Raw genomic sequence first — 10,682 nt, forward strand, 5'->3', positions numbered from 1 at the left:
GATTTTCCACGTTTCGATGCGTAGTCGATGCGATCTTTCACTTTTTACGATTTACCACTCGCGCCATTCTGTTTACCTTTGCGGGATACGAGTCAAGAGATAGGTTGAATAAGATCGAGATATTCCGATCCCCTTCGGTCGGTGGTTTGCTTAGTCCACCGTGCCGCTACCGAACGAGCCGCTGACCATTCGTTGCAATTTTTCTAATCGGCTGACCAAAGAGTACTTCGATCGGTTACATTTTTCTTGGAAAAACTTGGCGTTTTTCTACGAGAACCTTATAGGCAAGATGACGCGACGCGGTTAGATCGCCTCGGGATCGTCGACGAAGAGTTCGTCGGTGACGGGTCAAGCGTGAGTACGTCTCGGAAAAGTGTTTACTTCTGCATGTACACGATGCACACGGCGCGCGTCTAGCAAGCTGCTTACCCGGTAACCACTCGGAGGTTACCTGACACGTGCATAATTAATGCCCGTGATGACGAGGACGCGACACTCGCGCGAGCGCGCTCGCCCGCGGATTATCTGTGTCGGGAAAATGAAATGGGAGAATGAAATATCCGAAAGTCAGGATCGCGGAAAGGGTGGGACGAGGAGGAGGGCGACGAAAGACGAGAGAAACAAACGTGTCGGAAGGAAGATGAAGCGATTCTTGCCGAATGGATGCCGAGGAGAACGAAAGGAAAGACCGGAAAGGATCAGGGAAAGGGGAGCGACAAGCAGGAAAGTTGTCCAAGTAACCGACGTGGAAACGCGGGGTAATGACTACTTTTTCATATTTTAATTACGCAGTAATTAATTGAAATGTTTCCCCGTTCGCGAGTGCACTCGAGCAAAATGAGAGGCGAGTAACTCTCCGCGTAGTCGGCTTCGGCTCGTTTTTTTCCTTTCTTCCGTGCAATTCCACGGGCTCCTCTGTCTCTACCGCGTTCGACCCGAGGATTTCCCATTTCCTTCGTTCTTTCACCCTTTCTCGCCAAATTAGGTAGAAATCTTTTCACGGAGCTCGCTTCTCTATTAAAAATTTCAGCGTACGGCTAATTGTACCGTTAATGGCTTTATCGTGAAAGCCTGACCTCCGTATCCTCGACACCTCGCTCGCCGGTAACCATCGCCCTTCTACTATCTGCGACCGTGTGCATCGCGCTTAAAGCACTAATTAAATTAGTTTCGTAAATCGAAACTCGTCGGCCAGACTTTCGATGCTATCGATTCGTGGCGATCATTAAAATAATTACGGATGTTCGCCGGTAATTGCACGGATACTCGGTTGCTTTCGCGTTACGAGCGTTGTCTATAAATTGCCGCGATACAGCCGGTCGATTATAATGGCTCTCGAAAATAGCTATCGAACGCTAAGACTTAGTAGATAAACAGAGTTAATTGGAAAACGTTTGATTCGCGTCCGATCGTTATCAATAAAGGCGTAACGACATCGACGTGGAAAATTTCGTTGAGATCGCAAGATGGTCTGTCGCCGCTCGTAAGTAGTCTCGTAAGTGCCGAATCTTAGGAACACTCGTGAAGCGGCGATCGCTTTCTTCGTACACGTGTCTGAATTTTACGTTCCATATCTACCAAAGAAAGAACGAGCCCGATCGATGAAGAAAATTCGAAGAACTAAACGTTTCACATGGAAAAGCGTTCGCGTGGTTTTCCAACGACTTAATCTTCGGTGGTCTTGTCGCGGTTGTTTTCTAGAGGTTTACTCTTATCCGGTATTCGAGAGAACGTTTCGGGCTAGCTGTCTCGATATCTCGAGAGGCACGAAGGACGCTTCGTTACTCGTTACCTGACGCTGACGCTCGTTGCGGTAGCAAGGGAACAATAGCGGAGACGAGAAGTAAGAAGGAGACGGAGAGAGATAGCCAAAACGAGGACCGGTAGGCACGCTTTTGTTAGGGAGGATGCTTGCTTGCTACGTGCAATTGTCATCTACTTGTTCCAACCATTGTTTCCGGTAACTCTTTCGCGGTAACGAGGAGGAACCTCAATTAGAACGGTTTGAGGACTTAAACGCCCAGAGGCTGCCGGGTTTTAAGAGGCAGCGAACATTGTTTCTTTTGAGCGATAACTCGGTGATACTTTTAGCTATATCGGTGCTCGTGGAACATCGTCCACCAACTTTTTTTTTTTTTTTTTTTTTAGCAGAGATAATTACTAGGCACGCTCGAGGGTATGATACCGTTACACCCTTTGCGCCGAGTCATCGTTAACGTTGCCACGAGTTTTCTTTAAAAATTGAATCAACGGTATTTTTACAACTTGCAACTCACCGACGTTGCAAGTAGAAATAAAGTGGTTGACATTGTTTAGTGAATTTGTTGAGAAAAAGGTTGTTTTAAAAATTCGCGCATCTTAGACAAAACTTGATTCTACGGAAATGAAATACCGCGGTTGTCCGTCACAGTGATTACATCCTTGCGGCGATCCAACGAATTTCGAACGGTCTTGAATCAATTACGCGGTATATATCTCGGGGAAGAAGTCTGAAATAAAAATAGCGGATCGGCTAAAGATCAGCCTGTTCGATCGATTACGAGTGGTTGAGTAATAGAAACGCGTGTCTCCGCTTTGCGGCTGGTATCCTGGTGTGCGACTCGGCGTGTACGCTTTGACGTTAACTCGTCTGCTTGCAATCTCCGCGAAAGCTACCATCCAATAGAACTTTCATTTAAACCCTTTCAGAATTTACCAAGCACTTTTTTCTGTACAACGACCACCGAACCGATCGTTCCGCTCATCCTCTAAAAAAATTCAGAATTCTAGGCACTCGTTCGAAACATTAATGGTACGAAAAACAGGGAATTTTGCGAGCCGCCGATTCGCGAAGCGAATCAATATTTGTTTCATTCAAGGGTGGCCACGGAGTAGCGTGCTATATACACTGTGTACATATAGACGTGTTGTCTGTTATCGGAAATCCATCCGAATATCTGGAATTTTTTTCGGCAGCACGCGCCACTCGTTTTATGATCGCCTGTGATACACAGGCGAAATTAAGATGTATAGAAGGCGGGATATGTTCGATGAAAAAGTAACAAAGTCGAACGAAGAAGAAACGCGGTATCTTGCGTCTCGTTCCCATTCTTCTTCTTCCGAGACGTTAAATTAATACGTTTTCTGCGTTTAACATCGCGAATAGATATTTAAACCAATTGACGATTTCAAATGTTGCTCCTTATTTCGAACGAATCTTCTGCGACGTTTTCTTAAATTCCTACGCGATTAATCTTCTAGAAACTGCGCAAAAACACGAGAACAACGTCCACGATGGTGAATTGTTACTAGCGTCCTGGTATTCTAGCTGGAGCGGAATACGCGTCCATCCCTAGATTCGAGGTCCCGGAGGTTCGTGGGAATCCCTTTCCGCGGTTATGCAGTCCTGGTGCCGCGAATGCTTCTGGCGCCACGCAGTTGACGAGTGACAGGACATTGACGAGTCTCGAGGGATGTTGCGCTTCCTTGAACGCGGAAGAATCCTTCCGTTTGATCGACCGAGAGAAAATTTCGTCTTATATAGAGTCCTGATCGACGGAATGCTTACGGAGTTTGGAAACTCGAGCAAGCTCGTCGATTGATCTCCAAGGGGATCGATTCAGCCCCGAAATAACTGTTCGCATGATATCCTAGTGCGATTGGATATTTGTAAGATATAAACACGTGTCGTCACGTTGACGAACGCGACGTATCTATGGCGTACGTATTTTCTTATTCGTGGTGAATGGTAATGGACGGCGATGAGCTCTCGGGACTATGTCGTCTTTAAAAATGACAACCAACGATAATTATTTACTATCGCGTGAAGACTTTTAAACGAATATTTCGAAAGGACCGAAGGATATTTTGCGAGCGGATTGAAAGATAGGGCTAATGGATTTGATTAGTTCGATGGGAAGATCGTTGCGATGTTATGCGAGCCTAATGCATCTGTAATACCAGCGAAAAAAAAAATGTTTCTGTATATGTATGGTGATCGCGTAGTACACACTCGATGTTCGACGCATACTCGGAATATCCATATGGGTATAGGGTTGCAGATGTCCAAGTAGGATAATGCACGTGATATGGATATCGAGGATACAGGTGATCCTGTCGTGTCTCGTGTGCTTTCTTCTGTCCTGATACTCGAGCTTATTTCGTCTTTTGAAGTACTTCTAATAATTGCCTGGGATCCTTCTTCTTTACGCGATTGTCTTTCGTTCGATGTGGGAGATATTATATTAAAGCAATTTTTCAAGGATGATCGATATACTAGTACCAGTAGACCTAAAGCTTATAGACATCCTATCCAGTATAAGTAGATAGGATTAATACTTGATAAAATATAATATTTATGTTAATTAAACTAGATCAACTACTTCAAGAACTTGCAGAAAATAAGCCTAGGATCATTTCGTATCATCGATAAAACGGAGAATAAACATTGATCGGTTACTTTCTAAAATTTCAAAGTCACAAAGACGTTCTTCCCCTCTCGGTTTACGATTATTTCAATACTTAAAAAACATATTTTACACTGGAATATCGCTTCCAACATTTACGCGGCATTTCCTTGCATTTTACCTCCAGCCGACTCTACTTTCCTCGACCCAAGTTTCCTCTTTACTTCCGGGTTGTACGTAGTTCTACTGAAATCAGTTCCGATCGATAACTGAACCGTCGAATTTTTAATTTAACCAAGTTTAAATCAAAGAAGTCGTTGTAACGGTGAATTCTACTTTTATGCAAAAGTAAATCATACAGTACAAATATATTTATCCTTTGAATAAAATAGCAAGAATGTTTCGTTGGATCGTACTTCCAATAACGCGATGAACGACCAATGCTTAGGTTCGCAATTAGCTATCGCGAATATCTCGATAATAAGTAGAACACGTACATCGCGTTCTGCCGATATGAAGATAAAGGCGTCAAGTACGCAATTTGGCAAATTTCTCCTGAAAACGGCAAAGGTCTTAGTAACTGCTGAGCAAAGTAAGCAGGATTTCATCGTTCGTAACAAGTCCTGCGTACATTCTGCGATCATGTTGCGACCTATGCCACTCTATACACCCTTGATCCGGAAATATGCTTCGCGTTTGAGGCAATTATCCTTGTTAATGTAGGCGCGTGATATCCTTAATTCAACTATATACTGTATTCTTTTCTTGACGAAACACTGTTCACTTCCACGTCGATATACTATCCGTGGTGCGATTCCCAAGCAAACAGCTTGACGTATCGTCTACAGTCTGCGTGATCGTTGATCCTACTACTCGCAGAGCAAATAATAATATCGAAGGACGTCGCCAAAGTTTATTAGCATAAAGATTATTGTAAGGAAATACGAGTAAGTAGCTGTATTTCTCAAATTTTCTATCGAAATTTACTTATATCGATAATTCTTTGCACCGTAATTTAAACAAGAAAAGTAACAAAAGTAGTTATACGTATTAAAAAATCCATACATGGCATCGTGGAAATGGTGTGATGTTGTGGAAATAAGATGCTCCGCGTACTAGGATAACAGGATGCACTAGAAGTATCCCGTTTTCTACCCTTACGGAAGGTAGAGTAGGGTCGACAGCTATAAGTTAGATAAAAGTATATGTCGGCTCGGGGCCACGTATATTATCAAACACGCTGGAGTCGGGCTCGTCATCCGGGTCAAATTCGTTGCTCATGGGGTCGATCACAGGTGAAGGTCTCGGCACCCTCGAATACCAGGGTGGAATTGGACGCATTATACTCGCTTCTACCTTTTCTCGGACGATCCTTTCTTCCTCGTTTCCATCGATTTTTATCGCGGATTCACCTGCATACTCCATCATGTCGATCGCATTCTCTTCGTACTCTTGAAGCTGTAATTTTTCGGCAATTAAAATCATAGACGCGTTAAAAATAGAAGCGGCGTTCTTACATCTCGTTCTACGATTAGTCTGAAGTCTCTGGGATGTACACCTAATTTGCAATCATCGTTAACGGCATAATTTGCTGTCGACAAAATGTGCTTGCTTCCAGTGACGATATTGTATCTACGATTAAGCAGTCTTTCTCTGCAAATATCACCACTCGCTTCCACAAATATTACTCTAAAATATATAACACGCCGAACAAAATTTTCACAAACTTCTTCAGCTTTGAACATTTCTTTCGCTTTTTTACCTATTTGGAGGCGTAGGATTCAAATCTAACAGTTTAAAATCTTCTACAGTTTTTGGGTATCCAGTTAAAACCCAGCCCCTTTTTAAACACTCGTATCCGGATATGTGTTTCTGAAAATAATAACATTATAACACGGTTGTTGACTCGATACATTTAGTCATTAATTTTATCGTACTTCGACGATTTGAATCCTAATTTCAGGCTTGGGTCTTTCTCCCCATTTGTACTCGAATAATCGAAGCATTTCTCCCAAAGAATTTTGTTGTAAGCGTGCCTGTTCTGCGATATAATCGTAATCGACTAAAATAGATGATAACGTTTACAACTTGTAACGAGTTATCGAGCAATGCGAAGCTAAAATAGGCTGTAAAATAAAGGTAGTACTATGAACAAGATTGAATCGTTCGGCCAAATATTTTGCCAACGTAGTGCAACCAGATCCCCTAAATCCAATAAGCGCAATGCGAAAAAGCGACGGTGCTCCACAATGTTTCCTTGTTTTTGCCAGTTTTGCACAATCTTTCCCAAGTTCGTCGATGGACCTGATACCTACCTCGACTGCCTTGAAATCAATTTTTTTTTTTTTTTTTCAAGTCAACAATTGTACTTTCACTATTCGTCGACATAAAAGCACAAGTATTATAAATTTAATTACAGACACAAATTCTTTTTAAAGGTTTAACTAACTATTAAACAATGCTTGTACGTTTCCAATAAGCCCCGACAATTTTTCAAGTAACGACGATTTTTTATATTTTTCTCTGTGTCTGTAGGATTACATGTTTCACAGCAAGCGAATGCATCTGTGCAAATATTTCGCCAGTTTTCTAAAATAGGAAAATTATGTAAATTTATCGAATTTAGAGATATACCATTCTTCGTAGTTGTACCATTGTCATCTGAAACTATAAGTTGTATCACATGCGTTGGTATTATTCCGGTACGCTGGAATATTTGTGCTTCTTTTTTCGTTCTTGGTAAGTCTATGGGACAAGCCAAAGGACAATTTTTTAGGTATTCCATCTTTTTAAATCTACACGTGTGTAATGTATTACCGACTAATAGCCATCCACTTTCATGAAAAGTTCCGCGTTGTAAAATTTGTTTCATTGCATATGCAAGATCTTCCGATTCCTCGCACCGACAATCGTCCTAATAGGGAAAATTCATTTCTCGAAAAGATAAAGCAAAACTGTGAATGCTTTCGCTTACATCATGCTGAGGGCAAGCTTTACGAAGATCTTTCAAGGTTAAAGGATGTACACCCAATTCTTCGTGAAGAACATTAGCTAAGGCCATTCTATCTGTCCGTATGAAATATTTTTTCTTTTTTCTTTTCAATTCAAGCAAATAAGTTTTAAAATAGCGAAACGAAGAAGTCTATCTAAGATAATTCTATCTACCAAAGTTCGCAGGTGCGATAAGGATAATGTTAGGAACATTGAGTCTTTTAGCAGCAAGTTGAAGATATTGCTTCATAAATACAAGATGATCTTCAGGTTTTTGAATCATTAATTGAGTTGCTATTTCCTATATACGTTTCGTTTTTGTAAGATTTTGATAAAATTGTATTATCGGATATATTTGTGATATGGAGGTTATTTACGTAAAACAGTTCGTATAAGCGATGTTTCTCCATATAAGCCATAAATCTTGCGTTAATGGTACGCGCATTCTTCTCTATTTCCGTCATCTTTTATGTTAAAATATTCGAGTTTGAAAAGACGTACTTCTATCTAGCTGTATTTTATCATAAAAGGTCGATACAATTTTTATGGTATCTAATAGATCTACTTCAATTGTTTCCCCTCTCCCATTTATAACAATATATTATAAACATATCGTGTATTAGTTTCTTGTTTTCACCTACTTTACATTTAGAAAGTAATACGACACTTACATTGTTTACATTAATTTACTTTTTTTCCAGTAGTTTATATAAAACATCAATTTCATTATTCTTATTGAATATTATACATATATTTATAAAACACTGCAATATGCTAAGACTAAGTATGCAGAGAATTGGATGGCGCCACGTGTTTTTATACTTTTTGTGTGCTACTTACTAGATCTCAGGAAAGTGTGGAATATTGAGGTTAGATAGTTAGGTGCACGTTTCAGTATGTCAACCGATAAAAACATATCAGATGTTGCGAAAAAGATATCCGATATGGAGGTTGAAGAAACGGGGAAGAAGCTAACGCATAAAGAAAAGAAAAAATTGAAGAAGCAACAGGAATATGAAAAAACGATGGAAATGTTAACAAAGACCGGTGGTCAGGGTCACAGCGAACTTGAAACTAATTTCACTGTTTCTCAGACTCAAAGTCAACAGCGTGGTAATCAACAATTAGATAATGCTGTTGATATTAAGGTTGAAAATTTTAGTATTGCTGCTAAAGGAAAAGAACTATTTACCAATGCCAGTTTGTTAATTGCGCAAGGCAGACGTTATGGTTTGGTAGGACCAAATGGGTACGTATTTCTTCACTTCCTAATTCATAAAATATTATTTCGCTATCTTATCAAATCTTTATTATATATTTCAGTCATGGAAAAACTACCTTACTTCGTCATATAGCAAAACGAGCTTTTGCTATTCCGCCCAACATCGATGTTTTATATTGTGAGCAAGAAGTTATCGCTGATGATACGCCAGCTGTGGAAGTAGTACTTAATGCGGATGTAAAGTGTAAAGAATTAATGACAGAGTGTAAAAAATTAGAAGAACTGGTAGAACAAGGAGATACCTCTGTCCAAAACAGATTACAGGAGGTAATTTATTGCATGTAAATGTATATATAAATATTTTATTATTGTACTATAATAATATATTTTTTATAGGTTTATGAAGAATTAAAAATTATCGGGGCAGATTCTGCAGAACCACGAGCTAGAAGAATTCTTGCTGGTCTAGGATTTAGCCGTGCCATGCAAGATCGCGCGACAAAAAATTTTTCTGGTGGCTGGCGTATGCGTGTTTCTCTTGCTAGAGCTCTTTTCTTAGAACCAACGTTACTGTTGCTCGATGAACCAACTAATCATTTAGATTTAAATGCTGTTATTTGGTTGGACAATTATCTTCAAGCTTGGAAAAAAACATTACTTATTGTTTCCCATGACCAGAGTTTCTTAGATAACGTGTGTACAGATATAATTCATTTAGATCAACAAAAATTATTCTATTATAAGGGGAATTATAGTATGTTCAAGAAAATGTATGAGCAAAAGAAGAAAGAAATGATTAAAGCATATGAGAAGCAAGAAAAACGACTTAAGGATCTGAAAGCTTCTGGTCAAAGTAAAAAACAAGCTGAAAAGAAACAGAAAGAAGCCTTAACTAGAAAGCAGGAGAAGAACAGGACGAAAATGCAAAAGCAAGAAGATGATAATGCACCTACGGAATTGTTACAGAAACCCAGAGATTATATAGTGAAATTTAGTTTTCCTGATCCACCCCCGTTGCAACCACCAATTCTTGGTCTTCATAGTATGTTATTATTATATTATATACATTACATTGCTTTATATTACAATAAATGATTTGAAAATTCATATTTCATTTCAGATGTAACCTTTCATTATGAAGGACAAAAATCATTATTTATCGACGTTGATTTCGGTATCGATTTAAGTTCTAGAATAGCTATAGTTGGACCTAATGGTGTCGGCAAATCTACATTTTTGAAGTTACTAACATCTGATTTACAACCTGTGAAAGGGGAATTAATAAGAAATCACAGATTAGTAAGTAACAATAAAAATTAATTTTATTATTTTAAATGATAAATTCGTATACTTAAATTATGCTTTATCATTTTTAGAGGATAGGAAAATTTGACCAGCACTCTGGCGAACATCTAACGGCTGAAGAAACGCCGTCGGAATATCTAATGCGTTTATTTGACCTTCCATATGAGAAAGCTAGGAAACAATTAGGAACATTTGGACTTAGCTCTCACGCACATACAATTAAAATGAAAGATTTATCAGGAGGTCAAAAGGCGCGAGTAGCATTAGCTGAATTATGTTTAAATGCACCTGATGTTGTAATTTTAGATGAACCAACAAATAATTTGGACATAGAATCGATCGATGCGCTAGCTGATGCTATCAATGATTACAAGGGAGGAGTTATCATCGTCTCTCACGATGAGCGTTTAATTAGGGATACAGAGTGTTGTTTATATGTAATCGAAAATCAACAGATTAATGAAATTGATGGAGATTTCGATGATTATAGGAAAGAACTGTTGGAAAGTTTGGGAGAAGTCATTAACAACCCAAGTATAGCCGCGAATGCAGCTGTTTTACAATGAATATTTTTGCTTTGTAGGATATTAATAATTTCCAATGGCCCATAAAATCGATCCCTTTAAATAAATATTCCATCAATATATTAACTGTTTTCTCCATATTAGCTTCTTTCCTATAATAATATTACCAATTTTTTATTATTACGTTTGAAATATGACTATCAGTGTTTTAAATATGAGATAATTTGCTCTTCGAGATGCATCAAATTTGATAGG

The 10,682-nt window shown here is 39.1% G+C and overlaps 3 protein-coding genes across 3 annotated transcripts in view; 2 read left to right on the forward strand and 1 right to left on the reverse strand.

The window, feature by feature from the left end:
• The window catches only part of LOC132905053 (uncharacterized), a 142,155-nt gene that overhangs the window by 53,656 nt on the left and 77,817 nt on the right, over positions 1–10,682 (forward strand). The window lies entirely within an intron of this gene.
• Positions 4,261–8,086, reverse strand: LOC132905057 (adenylate kinase 8-like). Its single transcript, XM_060955984.1, has 9 exons — positions 7,754–8,086; positions 7,567–7,677; positions 7,360–7,527; positions 7,203–7,299; positions 6,831–7,130; positions 6,323–6,468; positions 6,148–6,257; positions 5,903–6,074; positions 4,261–5,843 (listed from the first exon to the last, which is right to left on the reverse strand). The coding sequence occupies exons 1-9, from the start codon at positions 7,838–7,840 to the stop codon at positions 5,577–5,579; spliced, it is 1,458 nt and encodes a 485-aa protein (XP_060811967.1). The 5' UTR covers positions 7,841–8,086; the 3' UTR covers positions 4,261–5,576.
• LOC132905484 (ATP-binding cassette sub-family F member 1) lies at positions 8,180–10,549 on the forward strand. The gene is made up of 5 exons (XM_060956814.1): positions 8,180–8,625; positions 8,700–8,925; positions 8,995–9,640; positions 9,719–9,897; positions 9,975–10,549. The coding sequence occupies exons 1-5, from the start codon at positions 8,273–8,275 to the stop codon at positions 10,467–10,469; spliced, it is 1,899 nt and encodes a 632-aa protein (XP_060812797.1). The 5' UTR covers positions 8,180–8,272; the 3' UTR covers positions 10,470–10,549.

This window comes from Bombus pascuorum, chromosome 3 (genome assembly GCF_905332965.1).
Source record: "Bombus pascuorum chromosome 3, iyBomPasc1.1, whole genome shotgun sequence".
NCBI lineage: Eukaryota > Metazoa > Arthropoda > Insecta > Hymenoptera > Apidae > Bombus > Bombus pascuorum.

Coding starts and splice junctions, on each gene's coding strand:
- LOC132905484 (XM_060956814.1), top strand. CDS start 8,273: ATGTCAACCGATAAAAACATATCAGATGTTGCGAAAAAGATATCCGAT. Junction 9,641..9,718: donor ACCAATTCTTGGTCTTCATA/GTATGTTATTAT, acceptor ATTTCATTTCAG/ATGTAACCTTTCATTATGAA. Junction 9,898..9,974: donor TAATAAGAAATCACAGATTA/GTAAGTAACAAT, acceptor TATCATTTTTAG/AGGATAGGAAAATTTGACCA.
- LOC132905057 (XM_060955984.1), bottom strand. CDS start 7,840: ATGACGGAAATAGAGAAGAATGCGCGTACCATTAACGCAAGATTTATG. Junction 6,469..6,830: donor CAAGCATTGTTTAATAGTTA/GTTAAACCTTTA, acceptor GTTACAAGTTGT/AAACGTTATCATCTATTTTA. Junction 6,258..6,322: donor TTAGGATTCAAATCGTCGAA/GTACGATAAAAT, acceptor TATTATTTTCAG/AAACACATATCCGGATACGA.